Genomic DNA, 18,939 nt, shown 5'->3' with positions numbered 1-18,939 from the left:
TTTAGACGTTCTGTATTTTGTGAGTAAAGTCTATAATTTATATATAGTTTTTTATATGCCTCGTGGTTAGAAATATTTGAAAAATCAGAGTACGCATGTATAAAATATATATTAGAAAATGCCTTCCTTATAGAATTAAATAATCTGGTAAAACGATCGGCAGAAAAGAATTTTTGAAATTGTGCCACCTTCACAGATCCATCTTATCGTACATCGTATATACACTACCATTTAAAAATTTAGAAGCTTTTTTAAGAAAAAACAAAACAGTGGTGCTAATACTTTAAAAAAAAAATATCGTATTATCACTACTATCTGTTTTAAGAAACTTTACTATCTGTTTTAACTATTCAACACAGTATTATTGTTTCTAATCATTTTCCAAAGAAGTATTTCATTTAAAGAATTTTACTGAGTAAACATATTATAACATTATTCTTTCTTCATAACAGAACAAGGCAACTTTGCGTTCACACACTTAGTGAAATTCTTTAAATAAAAGACTTTCTTGGAAAATGATTAGAAACAATATACTGTGTTGTTGAGTAGTTAAAACAGACAGTAAAGTTTCTCATATGTTCTATTTCTTTGAAAATATTAGCACCACTATTGTTTTTCTTAAAAAAGTAGCGCTTCCAAACTTTTGAACAGTGGTGTATATTCAATATACTTCTGTATAAATCACCTGTCTCAAGAGAATAGGAAAAATAATTTAACACTCACCGGCACAAGACGCGCAGCAGCGGAGTTGTAATAATCTGTAACACATAGATATATCCAAATTAAAAAGCAGTGTCTCGAATATTTAATATCTTAAGAAATAATATTATCGCACTGAGATATCTTAATTCATTTTTTGAAAATGGGTATTTAATTTTAAAAATGCTACAATTATGCAAAAAAAATTGAAGTTACTGCTAATTATTATCGCACACTTCAATTAAGTTCTCTACACATTCAATCTGTGGAATATGCATATCGGATGAATAATACTATGTGGTCGCACGGAGTTCACTTGACGAATCTGTCGCGCGTTCACACTACCGACGCGATGTATCGCAAGTGCATCCAGTGACAGATTTTTTTTCCATCGTCAATAGGAAGGAGGAGCGACAGAAAGGCCCGCTTAAGGCCTGGACACACGAATCGACGGAAGACGTAAGACGTAAATCGTAAGGAAATCCACTAATCAGAGTCGACTATTCCCCTCTTCTTCCCTCTTAAAGAGGGGAATAGTTGACTCTGATTGGTGGATTTCCTTACAATTTACGTCTTACGTCTTCCGTTTATTCGTGTGTGAAGGCCTTTAATAACCTTCAAAGTGGCAACATCTGCCACTTCTAATAAGTGACAAAAAGTCAAATTCTAAACAATATCGATCAAGCGTTTGTTTAATTCATTCTTGGTCAATTTTCCTCCACATTCTCGCTCTCAACGAAATCGGTGAGGAGGCCCAAATTCTTCAGATTTACCAGCTAATAATGAAAACATAAATAATAATAGCAGCTCTTTCATTTAGCCACACAATAATAAGCAAAATAAATTAATTAATAATCATATTACACTTACTCCAAGATTATTCCGCCGGCACCCGATGCCTCTCCGGCCTCCTCCTCCTCTCCGTTGCTGTTCTTTCAACGCCGTGCTGAATCCTTCTATGGCAATCACACTCATTCAATCGCGGAAACATTAATTGTGGCCCTTGGCCCTTGCACAGCAATCGCACAACAGCTCTCGAAGATAACGGTGCTCACTGGAAAAGACAAAGACAAAAGCAGGTTAGTTGCAATCTGGCGTTCACTGATCAGCGAAACGCGACACTCGCACAGCACTTCACCTGACATTTCCGGTATGAATCGCACGCGAATGCGCACTTTACAAGGCTACGGCAGAAAGACAACTGTATATGTTCAACCGCGCGTAGACACGATCCACTCGGTATCGATTGCAATTTTCGCGACGTCTCGCGAGCAGACAAGTGGAATCTAACATGGGCAACGGAGGAAATATTCGTAGATCTCGCGGTCAACTTCGCGCATCGACGACTCCTGGGACCGGCCTAGGCCTGACGCCTGACGCCAAAGCTACACCTGTTGCTCCCGGCTGCACTTTCCGCACTTTTCGTCGCGATATCGCTCGCATTTCAAAATGATGACCGTATGCATTCTGATATGAGTAAAATTCAGCAAATCATACAATAACCTCAATAAATGCTCGAATTAAGTAATTCGCGAGAATCGCGATGTCTGAAAACCAGTAACGTCGCGCCGTCAATTGTCCGCGCGATGGCTCATCTCGTTCGAGCGAATTTCGCGAGATATACGGTTTGACGAATCGTCGATATATCCCGGATCTACGTTGCGTGATTGTTAAACGCAGAAGTGCGCCTAAACGAGGGATGGATTACGATTATACTTACCTACTATTTCAACGCGTCGCGACGTCGCTCGAAATGGCGTTTAGCGTTACCTCACACCAGCGAGTGAGAAATTGACGGCAACTTCACGCCGATACCGCGCGCCACAACGCGAGTTGACTAATAGACGCACTGATCACTCGAAACTCGAAAGCATGCAATTCGAGTTCGCACGTGCGATTATATATTTTGAACATATAAAATTTTCAGAAAATATGTATTATTAATAAATTATCAATAAATAATAATGTAATATGGCTTGCCGTTGGTTGAATTAGTCGATTTGATTCGATTCGCGTGTTTCTTTCGCGCGTTAAGTTTGGAAATAAACAGATTACCCTTATTCGAATAACGTCTGGCGCAAAATTCAAAGCCATTAGACCTGCACTACTATTTCAGATTATGACGTCAGATACGAGAAAAATATACGATAAAAACTCTTACTAAATATTAAGATCGAATTGTTTTAATAAAATAACACTTACAATCGGTAGAACTGACTTGTAAAATATAACCAAAAATTCTCCTTTTGTTTCATTAATTAATAAATAATCATATATCTGGAAATAAATTATGCATAACCAAAAACAAAATAAGTTATATATGTTCACAGCTAATGACACAACTGTCAAAAAAATTAATAATATATAGAAATAAATATGATTTAATTCCTCCCCGAAACTAAAAGATAGTTTTTAATATATTTTACAAGTCGGTTATTCTATTGATTGTATAAATATTGCTTTATTGAAACATATATATTATATTTGGCAAGAATTTTTATTGTGTATTTTCTCGCTTCTTACGTCACAATCTGAGAATAGTAGTGAACAGAAGTCTTAACGAATCTAATCCAAGCGTCGATAAAGAAATGATTATCGGCTATAAAATGATGACACCGAGTCGACTTCTCTAAGTTTTTTATACGTAACAATTGAGTCTCTAGGAAATTAATATACTTATAAAGCTTTTCAAAGATTTAATGAGAAACTCACATCTTGGCAAAAATAAATATAATCTGCCGTCGAAATGATGGTATCGACCGGCTTGTAATTTCAGACGCACATTGCATGAATTAACGTTTTAACTATCATCACATCAGATAGATACATTGTTGAATACACATTTGCTGTAATGGCAATCGCGGTTTCAGCATAGCGGCACAGGATTTACGATGCCACAAGCAATATCGAGTTTTCTCATCAAACCCCGCTGAATAGGGCTGTCTTCTCGTCAAGCTCCGTTGGAAGATCATTCCGGTAACGCGTGCTTGTGCCTGGCAGCGACGAGAGACCACGAATTCCGCGTGGAATTCCTGGTGAAATTGCATTCGGCTGCAATGTCTGGACGAGCATTGGCCGGCACCCCGCCCGAGAACGTGCGACGAGAGAATCTTGCAATTCCTGGATCTCGTCCAAAACCGATCGGAAATTGTGGAACGGTTTCGCAAAAAAGGCCGGCTACTTCGGAGAAAAAACGGAAGAGAATAGCCACGAAATGTAAATCACTTTTCCGTTATCCGCACGAAAAGAAAGAGAAAGAGAGCACGAGATAAGGAGAGTACTCTTCATAAATAAAAAAATGTTTATTTATTTAAAAGAATTTACTACGCGTGTGTGTGTGTGTGTGTGTGTGTGTGCGTGCGCGCGCGCGTGCGTGCGTGCGTGTGCGTGTGTGTGTGTGTGTGTGTGTGTGTGTGTGTGTGTGTGTGTGTGTGTGTGTGTGTGTGTGTGTGTGTGTGTGTGTGTGTGTGTGTGTGTGTGTGTGTGTGTGTGTGTGTGTGTGTGTGTGTGTGTGTGTGTGTGTGTGTGTGTGTGTGTGTGTGTGTGTGTGTGTGTGTGTGTGTGTGTGTGTGTGTGTGCGCGACACAAAGATGTGACGATAATATTGAAACGTTAAGCGTGCTAAAGCGTAGTGATCGCAACAGCGTTTTTATATTTCTCTATCGCTTTTTCTTTTATTAAAAAAAATATTACATGGGAAAATTTATAGATCCACTAGAAAAAGAATTCAAAAAAATATCTATCTCGACCAGTCCGACGGCGACTATGCAAGGACGAAGCGCGTACGTGAGAAGCGAAGTAAGAGAGCTCATTGGGACCGCGTTGATCACGTAACCGCGGGAATAAGGGATAAAGCGCACACACAAACGTCGTGCCCTCGGGCCCCGTCTCCATGGTTACCATGAACTCAATATCCGCGTCGCCCGAGGGTTTCACCAGCCTGGGGCTGTCATCCCTCGAATCCACCCGGCGAAATGCTCTCTCTTTCTCTTACCCTCTCGCATCCTTTCTCTCTTCCTCTGCTTCACCGCGTCTCGTCTCCCTCGTTCTCTCTCTATCTCTCGTCGAGCTGATTATATTCCATTTCTGGATCGCCCTGGCCACCTTAATACTCCGAGTTCTCCGATATACACGTGGCCACGGGCTATGCGAAAGACAGGCTTTCTAGGTAGATATGAAATTCGAAGATATCCTTGGATTGACTCCCGCCGTCATTATTCACTTAAAAAAAATCTGCGGCCGATATTTTGCAAAATATTATTACATTTTATTTCATTGCGCGCTCCTTTCATCTTCCTCTAATCCTCGTTGAAAGCACAAAACTTCAGCTACGCATGACGAAGAATTCTCAGAGCTTAAATTGATAGCAAATTGATAGTACAGAAAATGTAGACCTTATATTTATATAAATTAAAAAGAAAATTGCTCTGAGTGTGTGAATATCAGGAAAAAATCATATATACCGATTGAGAAGTTTTTACCATCGATTCTAAAATCCATTTCTCTTTCTTATTTGTAATTCTTATCTTTCAATTATTTTTTTAATTTATAACTATTTTTAATTTCTCTTCTTTGTTTCTACAGTCAATGGTATCTCATATAATAAGACTTTTGAAATAGAACCAAGTATATTGAATCTTTAAAATACCGTGGAGAAGAAAAATTTATTGAAACGATGGTATTATCTTGTGAGAGAAAAGTTAATAAAATACTTCAAAGATCATTGCGTAATGCGCGAACGCAATTACATTCATAACATCAGAAATAAATCGGTTGTCTAAATCACTTGGAAACGCATAATATTCCAAGATAGATTTCTTCAAAACGAAATAATAGACCACGAATATATACCGGCGCCAAATATGTGTCAATAAGTAGGAAAATCCACTATGTGGAAAGACAGTTATTATTAAAAAAAAAAAAACGTGAAAAAATTAAAAAAAATTAAATATCTGTTTGACGAAATATCGTTAAGACTCAGCTAAAATCTTACAGTGTTACTTTTATCGTTAAACTTGCTCGTTCTAGAATATAAGTGTATTTCTGTAATATAAAAAATAAAGATAACATCTCACTAGAAAATGAAGAAATGTGGTTTGCATTCCGACGAGATTTGTTTTTATATTTTATTATCTCACTTACTGCTTACTGCTTATCCAGTACAATTTATAAAAATATCATAATGTACCAAAATTGTAATGTACTGTTATTTTTTATATATTCTTCTCTATTTTTATATATATATATATATATAGATATATTAATATTCCACCTACTGGCAGTAAAGAGAACGTTATGATTTATGCACGTTTTACGTTTTACCTCAAGATCGAGTAAAAAACGGTATAATAATTGCAAAGAGGAACGATATAGCTAAGTGAGGATTTTTATACGCGATGTGCTCTCAGCAAAAATTGGTACATAATGATGGTTTCGAACGCTTCCCAAATAAAGTATGCAGTTATTAAAAACGACTTATTTACACAAGATATACACATTACCATTATTTCTGTCACGATCGTTTGGATATTAATTAGACAGGTCAAATGGACATAGTTTTTAGTTCAAAATTTCAGTATATGTAAATTCGTCTCAATCGCAATAACTCTGTCAAAAATGATCAAATTAATTGCAATGACAGAAAAAATAAATTGAAGTACTTATATATACATGTACGTACGTAAATTATGCCGCCTCCAATTATCCCTCCCATATTAACGCTTCAGACGTATGAAATTCTATATAACGGTATCATTTTTCCAATTACATAAATTTTGTGTTACAATACATTACAATTCATATGTCCAAACATATCCTCCCTACGCATCATATTCGTTCAGTCTTTTTTACGTGAAACCGTCGACCAATTGAAGCAATTATCGCGTGTAACAGTAACTAACAATTATGACTATTACACGCGTCCATTCTTCATTCTGATTTATTGACACCTGAAAACTAAGAGACGTCATCATACGTCGGAATATATTATAATAGAATTATATTATTTTAAAATATGCCCCTTTCTGTTCAAATTGGAAGCACAGAAATTGCTGAAGTAACAAATATATTAAATGTTGATATAAATTATTCGGCACTGAACATAGAATACGTAAAGATATTCTATAACGAGACATGTTTTGTGCCAAATAATCTAATCAACATGTAGGTGTGGATTAGCAATAAAGGCGACATACTGCTACTTCGTAATAGGCATTTCAAAGATTGGCAGTACTCGAAAGTACGTGAGATTTATTTTTTTACTGTGATTAATAATATAAATCTTGGTGACATAAAATGTTATATCAAAAATTGATAATTAAATATGTTAACAAAAGTATCGGAGTATAAAAGATTAATATGAGAGCTATAAAACACAATTAACATGAGAGAAAAATATCTACTAAAAATGTGCTTATATTGCACTAATAATTTAACTTTATGTTGTAAATGATATGATGTAAGGTACAAAGATCAACCATGCTTTACATGTATGAAACATTGTTAATTATATGTCAAAAAAGAATACGGACTTGTAAATGATATAATATAAACCGACATAATAATCAATAAGAATCAATGAAAATAGATATTTTAAGCATTGTTCTCTATGATCTCAGGCACCCACGTACATTTGTGGCTACTTTTCTTTACATATAAATCAGGTACTCGCTTTGAATTTGTTTTAATTGATTATGCAAAGTATTTCTGCAAAAGTTCATTATGCAAAGTATTAGCAGAATCCGCACCAAAATTCCGAGAAGGAAATATAAATAATTTAAATTAACATCAATCAAAAAAATATTGGTTATTCTTAGTTTTGTAAATATTTCTTTAATAAAAAACGTAACAGCTAATTTTTTTATAAACACTGAAAATGTTGATTGCAATATACAACATAATATACTGATAACAATTCCAACTTTCGGTGGAGAGTAGCTATATTCTGTTGTACCAACATTGAAATTATCACTATTTAGTAATTATGTGTAAGATATTGTACAAATTATTCCATACTTTTTGGACAGTGTGCTCGCGGTATTATTATTATTATTATTACATTACAGTTTGCAAAAATACGATTTACTATTATAACAAAACCTGCTTATTTTACACTAGCGCTACAGTGTCCAAAAGTATAGGTCAAGTATTACAATGCAGCGAGCCTATACGTAATGACAATGTACACTCATTCACTTAAATGTCTTCAGCCATACATTCACCATATAACAATATTTATATATGGCCATACACGCGTTCTCTCTCTCTCTCTCTCTCTCTCTCTCTCTCTCTCTCTCTCTCCCCCTCTCTCTCTCTTTCTCTCATATCTTCTCTTTCGCCACGAAGGGACTATATAGAGACTAATCACGAGACATGTGCTCATACACATTACTCCTTTCATCGACGCGATTTTGTGTTGAAAAATAAAGAACGATCTATTATGTTACATTTAAAAAACGTATACTACAGTTAAAAAATGTTCAGTCATTTACAATAGGGAAGCTTAGTATCAACGTGGTAGAAACAATTTTACCTTGAATGTACGCGGAATCCCAAGCCAATTCCCAATAAGTTTCATTGCAGTAATATGCAACTCGCAATAACTTACTATACATTGCAACGTAGATTAACGTCGCACGATCCATCGAGGCCAGCTCATACAAGACCATGCAGATAGAGCGCCAGATTTTGGGCGGGTCACTAAAGTTCCTGCCCTTCACAGTGCATCACTTCAAATACGATTTATACAGTGTTGTGCTTCTACACGTTTCTTTCTCTTGTTCGAGAAGAAATACCAAATCCTTGAAATTCACTCTTTTCAAACGTGGTCTCATTGGCATTTGCCTATTTAATCCGCTCGCCGATGCATTTGCGCCGGGAGTGCTGTTGGTCGATCCTGCTACATCGAGTTTAGGCTTCTTCCGAGGACCAATTGCTTGCAAAGCTGTTAAATTCGCCTCTCTTTGTCTCAATTCTTCCATCTCTGCACGTTGCATCTAAAACATTTTATCCATCTTAAATAAATTGTAGAGAGATGAAACTAAGGAGGTGTAAAACCCACAGAAATTGTCGAGAGATATTAGAATTTATATAAACATAGTTTATCATGCAAATCGATTGCAAAATTAAATATTACCTCTTTGGCCTTAGCTTTTAATTTCACTTGCTCAGGATCCTCTGTTTTTGAACGACTCTTTGCAGCACGTAAAAGCATTTCTCGTTCTTGTTCTTCGTGCTTCCTACGTTCGACTCTATCTAGATCTTCCAAAAATTTTAATTGCGCTCTTACATCTTGTGTTACTTCATATCTAGGATCAACCTGTAAGAATAAATGGAATATTACAAAAAAATAAAAAACAAAGCTTCCTCTATGAGGAAGTAAAAAAAAACAAAATATCCACTAATTTATATAAACAAAATAATTTCAATTAATATTAATACGATTTACACCTATATAGATACAGAAATACAAAGATAAATAACACATTCCTCTCAAATCTTACCTTTATAAGATCTATCCTATGTTCTGTGATGACCGCTAACTTTTCTACTAAATTCTTTAACCTCTCTTGAACAGCATGCGAGATTAAAGCTGCTACTTCTTGGTTAGGTTCTTCCAATCCGTGACTGGATGCTAAATTAACAAAAATATTATTGTTAAAAGTAATTTGTATATTATTCCATATTCATTTAAAGTAGTAAAAAGAAAAGTGAAATTACCAATTTGTTTAATTCTTTGTTGTAATGGTGTCATGTGCAAAAATACTTCATCTTTACAGGATCGTATTTGGGTACCAACAAATTCTGTAGAACCGAGTATTCTTTGAGATTCCTCCGCAAGATTAACACCGCCCATAGCTGCTACATCATTTATATCATCATCCGCCCTATATAAAATAAGTCATCACGTTGTTATATATTTATATTATGGTCCATTATTTTTAAATAGATGTTTCTTTGCTGGTTTCTTCACTCATTTACTAATTTATTTGTAATAATTAACTATTTATACACTATTTATACACTATCTTTAGCAAAACTTACGTATATCCTGCTGACGAAAACGACTTTTTTTCTTTCTCCTTTGCAGCTGGTTTCTGAACAAGAGAAGGCACTACGGCTTTATTAACAGTAGTGGTTGTATTGGGTGTTTTGCCTTGCGTAGTAGTGACTGGTTTTGCAACCGTGGTTGCGACTGTGGGTGGTTTTTGCACAACAGGGGCAGTGGGGCGAATTCCAGTTGTTGCTGCTGTCGTTTTCACAGCATATGCTGCGGTTGGGCTCCGAACCACTGTCGTTACTGGTCGAGCCTAAAACAATACAATTTTTATTGTACATTACACTTACAAAAGATTACAAAAAAAACGCATAAACTTTTAGTACATTATTAAAACAGTAACTTCTTTTTAATTTTATAATCTTATTTCCAATTGTATAAATATATTAAATGCTAATTAAGAAAATCATAAATATATATTAAGTGAAAATTGCTTTATGAATTAATATTAATTTTTATATATATATAGATAAATTATATGCTAAAATTAAAAAAAAAAAAACTAAGAATCTTACCAGCCTCTGTGGAATAGGTTGAGCAGGCCGTGGAACAGTCGTTGTAACTACTGTTGCTGCCGTCACTGGTGTTGGAAGCGGTGTCATTACTCTCACTTGTGTTGTTGCTGTCGCAGTCGCTGTCACGGGAACGGTTGCTGCCACTGCTACTGCAGGTCTGTATTGAGTTTGCTATAATATATAATAATATTTAAGTTAGAAAGTGATGCAATAATCCTGTAAAATTGTTTGTATAATTATTTATTATTATATCACAAATATTTAAAAAAATAGCGGATTATATAGAGTAAAATAAATAAAGCATAACAGATTAACAACAATAAAATTCAAATGTAGAAAAGATTAAGTTTATTTTACCGTAATAGCTGGCACAGCTGAGGCTATGGAAAAAACAACATTGGCTGGAGGAGGCTTTATTCCCTCTATAACTAATTCCTTCGTGACGAGTGATTGCCGTAGAAGAGGCAAGCTTTTCTTCAAAAATCCGATAAGACATGGTTGTGGTGAAGCATTTAACAATTTTTCGAGTCTGTCACAGAATTCTTCTGGCTCGACCTTAGTATCAATTAATTCTTGTATCAAAGTTCGGACATTGCGTTCCACTGATTTAGGCTCTCGACTAGATAACTCTAATAAGTTCGCTAAGAATTTACGGCACTTTTCTTTGGTATTATCAGTAGTTTGACGCTAAAAGAGAGAAAAACGGCATTATTTTTAAATTGTGTATAAAATTAGATTTTATTTCGTAAAATTTAATTTCGCATAAAATTTCATATGACGTATACACTACTATAACGAACTTGATTTATAGGGAATTTAGCTTAATAGAAAGAAATATATATACCGGTGTAGATGTTTGAGCTGTCTGAACAGTGGTAGCCGTTGGTGCAGAAGTGGTTGTAGGTGCGGTAGTCACTGTTCCTGGGGTTGTAGTACATGTAGTAATAGTAGGAGCAACAGTCTGTAGCAGTAAAATATTTTTACAATACATTAATGCCATTGAAATATTAAAATTATAATCCATAAAATATAAAACTTTTATATGTTTATAATCATGTAAAATGAATAATTAACGAAACTTACATGCAGAAATAATAATAAAATATAATAAATAACAAAAAAATACAGTTAATAAACTAATCGTTATATTTAAAATAAATTTTACAATATAAAGAAAAGTGAATTATTGAGAATTCTTGTGGCACATGTTTACATTCAGTTTACAACAGTTTTCTTACTTCTTCTTAATGACAATGTAATTGATGTAATTAATGCAATTTTGAAATAACACATTAAGTAAAACCTACTGATTTTCAATATTATATTTACATAAAAATCACGAATATAAATAAAGAATATTTTCTGTAATTTTCAAAAATTTCAGGCAAAAATGTATAAAAGTGTCATCCTATTTCATTATTTACTGCATGCAACTAGAAGAATTTTTGAAAATTCTATATTACTACGTTCGTGATAAATTACAAACTGCATCTATTTTTCTGACATGCATGCCAAAGTTCAGAAACAATAGTCTTATGAAAAAGTATTAATTCGCTGGCTATTGCAGATGATCATAATAATGTGTGATCACATATAAGTTTTTAATACACATTATGATTTCATAGAAATTAATAACGCATTAATAAATAGTTTGACTTTATTATGTTATAAGATGTAATAACAATATTAATACTTAAATTAATTGCTATATATATATATATATATATATATATATGACTTATCATTACAACGTATTTTTTAGACGCACTTGTACCTTGTACAGACTCATATTTTACAATTTTTTGTAATTGTAAACAGATTATTAAGATATATTATAGAAATAAAATATATCATTAATCAATATTCATTGATTGTTTTACTTCAATAGCTTACAGAATATCATATCAGCTTCTATCTAATCTCAATTATATCAGAATTATATCAGAAAATGTATAAAAAAAACTTTTATCTTATAAAAAAACTTATATCAGAAAATGTATAAAAACTTTTTTTGAAAGTAATTGTGCAATATGCCAATTTTTTAACCAAATTATACTATTATATTATATATATCGTCATTATTTAGAGCCGGTACACAATACAAAGATACAGGCAATAGGAATAGGGAATAGGAACAGAATGCATTGATACACGGGTTGCGATAGGATGAAAATCTACATTCTGTTGCTATTCCCTGTAGCTTTGTGCTGTGTTCTGGCCTTTAGAATATATAACATAATAGTAAAAAGAGAAAGAAAGGGAGAGAAAAAGAAAGAAATAGATTTTTACAAATATTTTTACTTTTGATTTCTCAATACCAATTACAAAATAAGTTTTAGAAAATAGATTCATGAAAATTTTGAATAATTACACATGCTTATATCAGAAAAAAAAATAAAAATAAGTTTTAAAAATATATCGATAAAAATATATAAAGAATAAATAAAGGAGCACATAATAGATACGTATAAATATCCTCAATATTGCGTCCTTCTTTAAAATAATTTATATTTCATCCAGCATAGCAGCTCCTACGTAACACCTTAGACCAATATTTCATGCAATTAAATTTGATACAAAGACATTTAATTTTAATGCATTTACTGCACTTCATAAAACTCAAGACATACTACCAGAGAAATGCATCCCATAAAATAAGCTAATAATGAGATGTTATCAATTATACTAAATTTTATTAGAGTGTGGATCAAATGTGGGCCAAAATAAATAGACACTATGATGGTAGATAACAAAATTGCTTAGGAAACCTTTTGCATTCAGAATAAATATTTATAAAAATTATAATTATAATTTTAGAAATTATATAACATACAGTAGCTTAAGTACAATGCTAAATATTCGCAAACAATCAATAAATAAAGAAACAACAATAATACAAGTTTTATGTCGTGATTAAATTTTAAAGTAGTGGACAAAATAAAATAGGCAAATAGACAAACCGAACATAAAGTATATATTGGCTTACTGATAACATCATTCCAGAAAACAAAATCACAAACTAATAAGTATCTACAGTAGCACTACAACGAGTCTTGTAAGAGGTATAAAAGTGCGTCACCTGAACAGATTTTCTTAGGGTGGCGAGTGGTGGACCAGTGAACTGAGTATTCAGCCTACTTACAGTCGGCACTGAAGTTAAGCGGTAGGTAGTGCCTGGAGATGGTGCAGCGACTACCGCATTGCCAGTTATACTATTCGGTGTAACTGCAGTACCAGTAGGAGTACCCGCAGTTGGAGCTGGACCAACCCTCAATAACTGATACTGTCCATTTTCTGTTTTTAATAACAGATGACCTTGAGTACCAGCTTGAAGGCTATGAAGTGCCTGTAAGGTTATCTAAAAATTGAAAATAATAATCGTTAGTTACGCTACCATCATATTCCTCTATATTTTTTTCTTTTATCATAAATAAATAAAGAGTTATTATTGGGCAACTAAATTATATATATGTTAACACTTTCACTGCCGAGTGGAATAAAAAAATACACTCTCAGACCAAGGCTGTTCTTTTACTAGTTGCTGTATTTTATTGCCGATTCTTACAGCGTTTATGCTTTTCCATTTCCTTTTTGTTTTCTTTTTACAGCTTATGACCTGATTACTCGCCGTCTGTTCTTTTTCAGGAAGAGAGATTTCTGAACTGCACATTGATACAGTAAGTTAAGTTAAAACAAAATATACTTAGGTCTGTTCGTTTTCGCTTCACTTTTGAACTAGTGCAACATAGTGCAATAAGTTATAATAAAAAAATATATATTTGTTTTTTATTCTAACTTATTGCACTATGTTGCACTAGTTCAAAAGTGAAGCGAAAACGAACAGGCCTCTTGTCTCACTCTATCTTACTGGACTACTGTGCACCAGTTCAAAAAGTTCTTCAAAACAGAACAAACGGATTACCTGATCTGTGTGGTAGGTGTATTGTAAATAATACACGTGGTAGTGAAAATGTTAATAGTTAGTAGAAGTAAAGTAATACGAGTATTAAAACTATACATATATATATGTATATATATACATACACATATTTACACAATAAAACTTAAAATTTTTAATATAATTTAAACCAGGTTAAAACAATATAAATATGCAACAGAAAATGCTGTACAAAAATATATTTCAATGCTTTCGTACATACTATGCAGATATATGTAATCTTGTAAAAAAAAGCAATCATGTTATTTATCGAAACAACAAATCCTAAATGGAACGTCTTACCCCTGGACCTCCAGCTCTTGCTCCAACCAACTGTTGTCCAATCACCACTCTTGGCGTAACCTGCTTATTGGGTTGCTGCCCCACTACCGGGGTGGCGGGACGCATCGCATTTACATTGAGGATTTGAACATTACTGGGTACTATCGTCGAGGTAACCCCAGCCTTAGCCTGCAACGCTGTGCTGACCGCGTTGCCAGCCACCGAGACCGGGACAGACATTGGAACTGAAACCATGCCAGGCGTTGCACTGGTCTTGATCACTAAAGCTGCCCCCGTCGGCTTATTCACTGCGGTCACTGTTTGACTGGCTGCCTGGCTGACGGAGCCGACATTGGTAACAACGTTCGACGTAGTCTGCAGCACTGCCTGCGACGTTATACCTAAAGTACCGTTCGCTAACTGCCCGACAGTTTGAGCGGGAAAGGAGAGCTTATTGTTTGTATTCGCCACCCCCGTGGTGGCTATAACTTGACCGACCCCGGGATAGAGGAGCTTCACCGGTTCGTGCGTCTTGGTCAAGCTCGGTATATGCGTGGTCTGATTGCTGGACACTTGGTTGGTCGTTACTTGATTGATGTACGTAACGGCAGGTATCCCTGGCGGCTGTGCGTGCTGTTGCTGCTGCTGCTGTTGCGGCTGCTGTGGTTGCGGCTGCGGCGGCGGCTGCTGCTGCTGCGTGGTGATGACCTGTGGCGCCACTGTGTTCGATGTAACCACGTTCACGGGCAGCAGAGTGCTGGTGGTGATCGACTTGGTGACCTCCTGAGTCATCAGACTGTTCACGGTAGTCGCACCGCCGCCGTTCGGAACCCCATGTTTCTGTGTCTGCACCGCGGTGATGGTGCCCCCGTTGGAAATAGCGCTGTTCGCCTGGTGATTCTGCTGGCTGACCGATGCGGTGCTCGCTTGATGGCCGGCGACGGTCGGCGTGGACGTCACAAGTTGCGTCTCGAGGGAGCCCACTATCGCGTTCACTGCGGATTCGTCGACATCCGTGCTCAGAGCTTCCTCCAGAAACTTAGCTGACGCCATTTTCTTCCAAGCTCCAACTGTAAACTGATCTGCGCATGCGCCTGTCGCAAATTGCTCCCATAGTGCCTTGACTCCCCTCCCCTTCTCTCACTACACACACACACGCAGTCACGCACACACACACACACACACACACACACACTCCTAAACGCGGCGGAAAATCGTACGCGGCGAGTCCACGGTGGTTTACCGTCGGGCGGTACGCCCGCCGATCGCGTTTCCCCAATGTTTCGTCATGCCGGCTCCGGTTCTCGGTGTCCTCGACGATCGCGTGCACGCGACCGCGCACTTCTCATAACGACGGGAGGTCGCGCGTGCACGCCGTTCACGCTTCACGCCGCGAATCGTGTTATGGCCGCTCGGCGGCGCGCACGCAACACGTCACCCGCCAAAATGGCCATCTTCGAAATGCGCAGTCGACGCGCCGTTCACGCACGCACGCCGCACGCGTCGATACCCGCCGCATGGCTATACGCGCTACGCGATACCGAACTAACCGAACTCCCGCGTGATGTTGCGCGAGAAGAGAAATCTCGAAAGATTTTTCCCGCCCGGAACCGCACTCGCGTACTCGATTGAGAGGGAATAAAAGAAAAAGCGCGTTCCGAAACCGATTGTTTCCTCGCGTTCGCGTCTCCTCGTCACGCGGCTGCCGGCTACGCGCCTCGGAGTAAACACGTGCGTAGATCCGCGGGAAAACGTGGATAGCTTTTCTTCTTCTTCTTCTTCGAAATTATATTATATGGCACCGGGTAGAATGCAAAACCCACACCCACACCCGTAAGGCCATACGGTCGTCGGTCAACAATAGATCGAGAGCGTAATTCTGGCTTAAGGATACAATCTTCGTTTATTGAACTAGTACTCTCTAAAGGCCATTGTTTAGTCATAATCGTAGGGCCGTAAGAAAATAGACCAATCACACTCGATTATTCTTCGAGCTCAAGGAGAATAATCGACTGTGATTGGTCTATTTTCTTACGGCCTTACGATTATGACTTAAAACTTTATTACGTGCAATGGCCAGTCGTATGGAAAAGTATACAACGTGGGTGGCGACGCACGACAAACGATTGGAACATTCGGAACCTTCGAGATCTTGTCGTTTTCCTCCCTCCGGCAACAATGGCACGTGACGAGAGCCGATTGGCTGTTGCATCAGCTTTTCTCGACTTGCGTCGTCGCGACCGTTGTGTATGAGAAAGTATCCTAAAGTGAAGGCTGAACTTCCTCGACGTCGGTAATGTCAACATTTCTAATCCTGTTTTCTATATGTCATATATCTATATCTGTCCTTCTCTAACGAGAGGCATCTGTCCTTGTTTCGATTGCTGCGCCATCTCTCGCTACACGCAATGTCAACCTCAATGTGCTTTTGCACATATAAAAGTTAATTTAAACTAATCTTATTTTCTAGGCTTTCAATCTTAGATCTAATTGCACGATATTGTTCTTAAATGTTGTCCCTAGGTCATGCCGGTCTAATTTTGTGGATATTTATTGTGGAATTTTTGTACAAAGCAAATATTGTCGTCACGTATACCAAAAATTAAAAAAATATTAATTTCTTTCTCGTTTTCGATATAAATTCGACCACCATGACCTAGATTTTGATGCGTACTTTAATTCTAAACAAGAATTTTGCATTTCTATAAAGCCAATTGAAAGATTAGTGCTAAGAAAAAAAGCCGGTATTACAGACGGCTTTAGGATTCCCTTTAAGCTGGCCACACACACTTTCCGTAGAACGTAACAGTAGGATTTCGACCAATCGCGTTGCTCGATTCGAAAACGTACGGCCATACGTTCCCGAATCGAGTAACACGATTGGTCGAAATCCTACTGTTACTGTTACGAAAAAGTGTGTGTCCGGAGCCTTACTACGTTTACGCGAGCGTTACTTCTGTAGTAACTTACGATATATCACTCGTTTACGCGGAGTAACGTATTGTAAGTTACTACAAAATCCCGTTTACGCGAAGGAAAATCCCGTTTACGCAAATAAATTATCGTAAGTTACTACAGAAGTAACGCTCGCGTAAACGTAGTATAAGTCCGAGGACAATAATTACAGGCGATTACAGCCATTATGCTAGGTCTACAATGCGAATCGTAAAGTCGTGAATCGTAAAAATTGACCAATCACAATCGAATTTGAGGCGAATAATCGACTATGATTGGTCAATACTTACGACTCACGACTTTATGACTCGCATTGTAGACCTAGCATTAGTGCCCGTCTACAATACTCCTAATGCTAGGTCTACAGTGCGAGTCGTAAGCCGTGAGTCGCAAGAAATTGACGAATCGCAATCGAATTTGAGAAGAATAATCAGCTGTGATTGGTCAACCTCCCACGACCCACGACCTACAATTTGCATTGTAGACTCCGCATAAAGCCCCTTGCACAATGCTAGGCAACAGGCAATAGGAACATCAGGGAATAGAAATCAGAAATCATGTAAAAAGCCTCTTGCACAATGCCAGGCAACTTGGGAATAGGAACAGGGAATAGAAATCAGAAATCATGTATAAATGCAGAATAAACAGTGACACATGCAATAGACACAGAGTTTCCATCACGTTGGAAATTCTGTGCCTATTGCTTGTTACCAACCAATCATAGCACTTGAATTTTTTAGGTTGTAATTAACGATTTTTTGGTTATTTCCTGTTCCTATTGCCTGTTGCCTGGCATTGTGCAAGGGGCTTAAGCCTTAAGAAATTGTTTATCACAGTTGAATTTGAGGAGAATAATTGACTGTGATTGGTCAATTTCTTAGAGCTTAGGGCTTAAAACACCTATTGTAGATGGGCACTAAAGGCTATTGCACGTAAGGGCCTAAACAGAATGGCTGTCTTATAACATTAAGGCAGTGTTTTATGCCTTAAGTCTTTGTCTTATGTAACGCACAATACTGTGTTAATGTTTCCTGTCTTGTGTAGTATACGCGACGTATAACTACACAAGACAGGAAACATTAACACAGTATTGACAGCCATTCTGCTTAGGCCCTAAGTGCTGGTTTACAACTTTGCTTTAAACTGTATTTAAGCTCTAACCCGTAAGAAATTAACCAATCACAATCGAGTATTCTTCTCACATTCCATTGTGATTGGTCAATTTTTTTACGGCTTAGAACTTAAATATCCTTTAAAGCAAGGTTGTAGACCACAGGGGGTCGATTGTGTATCTTGAAACGAGGTGAAAATTACAAAAGTGAACAGATTTTACTAGATTTCGACAAATGAAATCGTAGATACATTAATAAATTTCCTCACTTTTGTAATTTTTACCTTGTTTCAAGATACACAATTGACCCCCAGCACTAACAAAGTTTAGTCATAAATCGTAAAGGCCATTGCACGTAACAAAGTTTTAGTCATAATCGTACGTA

At 36.6% G+C, this 18,939-nt stretch overlaps 1 protein-coding gene and 1 long non-coding RNA gene across 5 annotated transcripts in view; both read right to left on the bottom strand.

Annotated features, from left to right (window-relative positions):
• The window catches only part of LOC143896528 (uncharacterized), a 201,236-nt gene extending 198,768 nt beyond the window's left edge, over positions 1-2,468 (bottom strand). Inside the window, exons 1-3 of one of the 2 annotated variants that reach the window (XR_013256684.1) lie at positions 1,838-2,468; positions 1,570-1,753; positions 724-758 (exon numbers count right to left, since the gene is read on the bottom strand). This is a non-coding gene — a long non-coding RNA (uncharacterized LOC143896528). The remainder of the gene's footprint in view (positions 1-723; positions 759-1,569; positions 1,754-1,837) is intronic. The other variant, XR_013256685.1, reaches the window with a different exon arrangement.
• A 5,039-nt stretch (positions 2,469-7,507) lies between these two features.
• On the bottom strand, positions 7,508-16,265 carry LOC143896581 (transcription initiation factor TFIID subunit 4). 3 transcript variants are annotated; one of them, XM_077404530.1, is made up of 11 exons: positions 15,732-16,265; positions 14,510-15,570; positions 13,349-13,627; positions 11,114-11,230; positions 10,627-10,956; positions 10,270-10,440; positions 9,742-10,007; positions 9,418-9,584; positions 9,201-9,331; positions 8,834-9,016; positions 7,508-8,693 (listed from the first exon to the last, which is right to left on the bottom strand). In XM_077404530.1, exons 2-11 carry the CDS (start codon positions 15,539-15,541, stop codon positions 8,424-8,426), a joined length of 2,946 nt encoding a protein of 981 aa, XP_077260656.1. In that variant the 5' UTR covers positions 15,542-15,570; positions 15,732-16,265; the 3' UTR covers positions 7,508-8,423. The 3 variants fall into 3 exon arrangements, with proteins under 3 accessions (XP_077260656.1, XP_077260655.1, XP_077260657.1); XM_077404529.1 differs by having other exon boundaries at positions 14,510-16,265; XM_077404531.1 differs by having other exon boundaries at positions 13,412-13,627; positions 14,510-16,263.
• Between the last annotated feature and the right edge of the window lie 2,674 nt (positions 16,266-18,939).

This window comes from Temnothorax americanus, unplaced genomic scaffold (assembly GCF_048541705.1).
Source record: "Temnothorax americanus isolate GAGA-0224 unplaced genomic scaffold, ASM4854170v1 Scaffold19, whole genome shotgun sequence".
Classification (NCBI taxonomy): domain Eukaryota; kingdom Metazoa; phylum Arthropoda; class Insecta; order Hymenoptera; family Formicidae; genus Temnothorax; species Temnothorax americanus.
Note: the sequence above shows the minus strand (reverse complement) of the source record. Positions and strands in the feature narration are given on the sequence as shown.

Coding starts and splice junctions, on each gene's coding strand:
- LOC143896581 (XM_077404529.1), bottom strand. CDS start 15,541: ATGGCGTCAGCTAAGTTTCTGGAGGAAGCTCTGAGCACGGATGTCGAC. Junction 11,231..13,348: donor CCCTAAGAAAATCTGTTCAG/GTGACGCACTTT, acceptor TTACTGCTACAG/ACTGTTGCTCCTACTATTAC. Junction 10,441..10,626: donor CAGCTGTGCCAGCTATTACG/GTAAAATAAACT, acceptor TATATATTATAG/CAAACTCAATACAGACCTGC.